Source organism: Emiliania huxleyi, assembly GCF_000372725.1.
Source record: "Emiliania huxleyi CCMP1516 chromosome Unknown EMIHUscaffold_193, whole genome shotgun sequence".
Classification (NCBI taxonomy): Eukaryota; Haptophyta; order Isochrysidales; family Noelaerhabdaceae; genus Emiliania; species Emiliania huxleyi.
Genome location: NW_005200659.1, coordinates 27,606 through 30,833, shown reverse-complemented (window position 1 = coordinate 30,833; position 3,228 = coordinate 27,606). Strand labels below are relative to the sequence as shown.

Genomic DNA, 3,228 nt, shown 5'->3' with positions numbered 1-3,228 from the left:
GGAGCGGGTTAGGCCCGCGCCACCCCCGCGGACAGGCGAGTGCTACCGCAACACCGAGTACATGCTGCGCACCTGCTGCCTCTCCTGCTCGCCGGACTACGACGACCCGTGCACGCACAACCCGACTGAGCGGTGCGCAGAGTGTTCCGAGAGGCGAGGCGCCTTCTGCGTCCGCTCCTGCCTCCTCTGAGGCGGCGCGGGTGTGCCTCAGGCCCGACGTGGCGGAGGGAGACCTCACCAAGATCTTCGAGCGCGTCCCCGCGCCAGCTCGCCGCTCCCTGCCGCCAGCTGCCCCACCGGCGGAGGCTCGCTCCGTAGGCGCGCGGTGGCGGAGTACCCGCAGTATTCTCCTCGTGTGCTCTCGCGGGACCCGTGGGTGGTCACCTTCGACAACCTTCTCTCCGACGAGGCGCACCCTCCCCTCGCCGCCCCCCTCCAGCCCCTCCCCACCAACCCGTCGCCCCTCCCTCCCCCGCACCGCCTCGCCTGTCCGCCCGCCCGCCAGGAGACGGACGGCATCGTCGAGGCAGTGGGCGGGAAGAGCGGCGAGTACCTCAAGCCGTCCACCACCGCAAAGGCGACGCGAGGCAAGGACGGGCGCGTCGTGCTGCAGGACGTGCCCGACCAGATCCGAACCTCGTACAACGCCTGGTGCCAGCACCCGGGCTGCTACAACCACCCGGTCCTACCGACAGCCCCTCGCCGAGGCAGAGGCGCGCACCGCCGCGGGAGAGGGGACCCCTCCTCCCCTCCTCCCCTCCTCCCCTCCCCTCCAGGTGCACGAGCGCGTCATCGAGCGCATCATGGACATTGTCGGGCTGCCGCAGAACAACGCAGAGCACATGCAGCTCCTCAAGCGAGAGCTAGCCGAGAGATAGCCGAGAGATAGCCGAGAGCTAGCCGAGAGATAGCCGAGAGACAGCCGAGAGATAGCCGAGAGATAGCCGAGGCGTTGCAGAGGCGTTGCAGAGGCGTCGCAGAGGCGTCGCAGAGATGTAGTCGACTCGGCCGACGCGGCGGGAGAGAAGGGCCGCCCACGCTGCGCGCGCAAGCACGCACCACCCCCCGGCGAAGGTACCACCCTGGCGAGTACTACCGCCTCCACCACGACTGGATCCCCGAGCAGCTGCAGGCGCTCTGCGGCCCTCGCGTCTTCACCTTCTTCCTCTACCTCTCCGACGTCGACGAGGGCGGAGGCGCGGCAACACCCTCGCCGCCCGCCGCGCCGCCCGCCCCCGCAAGCAAGCGCGCCCTCCTCGCCCGGCTAGGCACCTGGTCCCCATACCTCAACCCGACTCATTATGAATTGTGAACTCTTGACTACCTAGGCACCCAGTTCCCGTACCTCAACCTGACCGTCATGCCCAAGCGCGGCTCTGCGGTCTGGTGGCCGCACGGCCTCGAGGACAACCCGTGGAAGAAGGACGACCGGACGCACCACGAGGCGATGCCCGTCCTACAGGGCGTCAAGATGGCGGCAAACTACTGGATCCACGTCGACGACTTCAAGCAGGCGATGGCGCTCGGCTGCGACGGGCGGCAGGGGCAGCCGCGCCGCATCTGGCGCAAGTGATGTCGGCTGCGCGCCGGCCGCACACACGCCTGCACTCGCGCGATCGTGGTCTGTGTCAAGTCGTCTCTAGTAGAGTGAGTCTCTAGGTGAGATAGGCGTGGCGTGGCGGAATGCTGTGAGTAGAGGACGGCTCTCTCCAGGGCAGCGCCGGAGAGGCCGTAGGCGCGCAAGATGAGGGGGCTCTCGCACCGCTCCGTGACGCTCGCTAGACCGAGAGAGGCGCAGCTCAGTTCTGTGGGTGTGGCGTGGGAGAGTTTCGTGCTGATTATTACACTTTACAGGAGTGTTACTCCAAAACGTCGGACGGCCGACCGCACGAGAGACTTCCAGACACGAGAGTCAGAGAGACGCGGGACCACCGCGACGCGACCGAGTCAGCACACAGTCACACAAGTACACAGAAGAGCTCAGAGCGGCGAAATAACAGAGGGGGCGGTGCGTGATATGACACAGTGATCAGTGTCTAAGGTCTGTCTCGGTTCCGTCTATACGCCTCGCTCTTTGTTTTGACGGTTTACGCTTTTCCAGTTTTCTTTTTCTTCGCTTTAGCGGCGCCCGCTATACCATTTAGCATTTTTATCGTGCCAAATGAGGGGTGTGAAGAGATAAAATAAAGAAGGATCGGATACGCCAAACGAGGGGTGGGAGAAGGACTGGGTCCCCACCTAAACCAGCAGGATTCTTCCTGCGTTTACCGTTTTCCCGTGCCAAACTGTCTTGGTATAGCCCCAGCCGCGTTGCGTTTTTTCTCACACCACGTGCCGCTCTGGACCTCCGTTCACGTGCACGAGCTTCTTGAGCCACCCACCCACCCACCCACCTCACGGCCCGGCTGAGGCTTGGAACCACCCACCCACCCCCAGCCCCACCCACCTCACGGCCCGGCTGATGAGGCGAGGAAACCCACCCACACCGACCGACCCACCCCCACCACCCAACCAACCGTCCCGGCCACGGAAGACACAAGCAAGGTAGCAAAGCACCCAGCCTCGCGCGCCTTATACAGCACAGCCAAGGGTTAGGGTTAGGGTTAGGGTTAGGGTTAGGGTTAGGGTTGGGGTTAGGGTTAGGGTTAGGGTCAGAGAGTTCAAGCCGTTGTGCAGCTCCACTAAGAAGGGGCCGCTTCGGGTCGGAATGGAGGAACCAGCGGTCCGTTGACGCGAGCTCTCGGTGACCATGCTCCCCGAGTTCTTCCGGTTAGGGTTAGGGTTAGTAGGGTCAGGGTTAGGGTTAGGGTTAGGGTGTGGGGTAGGTTGTTGTCGTCGCGCCGATAAGACAGAGACACGGGCAGTAGACGCGACCCAATCGACGCACCAGAGCATGGTTGGGCGTGTGAGCCGCCATCTTGGACTGTGAGGCGAGTATTTGCAACCGCGGGAGCTCGCCGCCGCCGCGCTACACCGCCGCCGCCGCCCTCCCGAGGGCAGATAATAGCCCAAGTCGAAGAGTTCGCCCTGCCCTCGGTATCTGGGTGGCAGGCGGGACTAGAGAGGCATGCTGGGGTGCACGGTTGGGGGCGCGAGCCGCCATCTTGGACTGTGAGGCGAGTATTTGCAACCGCGGGAGCTCGCCGCCGCCCCTCTACGCCGCCGCCCCCCGCCGCCCTCCCGAGGGCAGATAATAGCCCAAGTCGAAGAGTGCGCCCTGCCCTCGGA

At 64.8% G+C, this 3,228-nt stretch overlaps 1 protein-coding gene across 1 annotated transcript in view; it reads left to right on the top strand.

Annotated features, from left to right (window-relative positions):
- EMIHUDRAFT_468503 (hypothetical protein) overlaps positions 1-1,851 on the top strand; it is a gene marked incomplete at its 5' end in the record, with an annotated part of 2,940 nt that extends 1,089 nt beyond the window's left edge. Inside the window, 6 exons of the mRNA XM_005782061.1 lie at positions 36-132; positions 319-409; positions 506-682; positions 777-856; positions 1,075-1,196; positions 1,329-1,851. Of these exons, the coding sequence (XP_005782118.1) occupies positions 36-132; positions 319-409; positions 506-682; positions 777-856; positions 1,075-1,196; positions 1,329-1,573 (812 nt within the window). The 3' untranslated portion in view covers positions 1,574-1,851. The remainder of the gene's footprint in view (positions 1-35; positions 133-318; positions 410-505; positions 683-776; positions 857-1,074; positions 1,197-1,328) is intronic.
- Between the last annotated feature and the right edge of the window lie 1,377 nt (positions 1,852-3,228).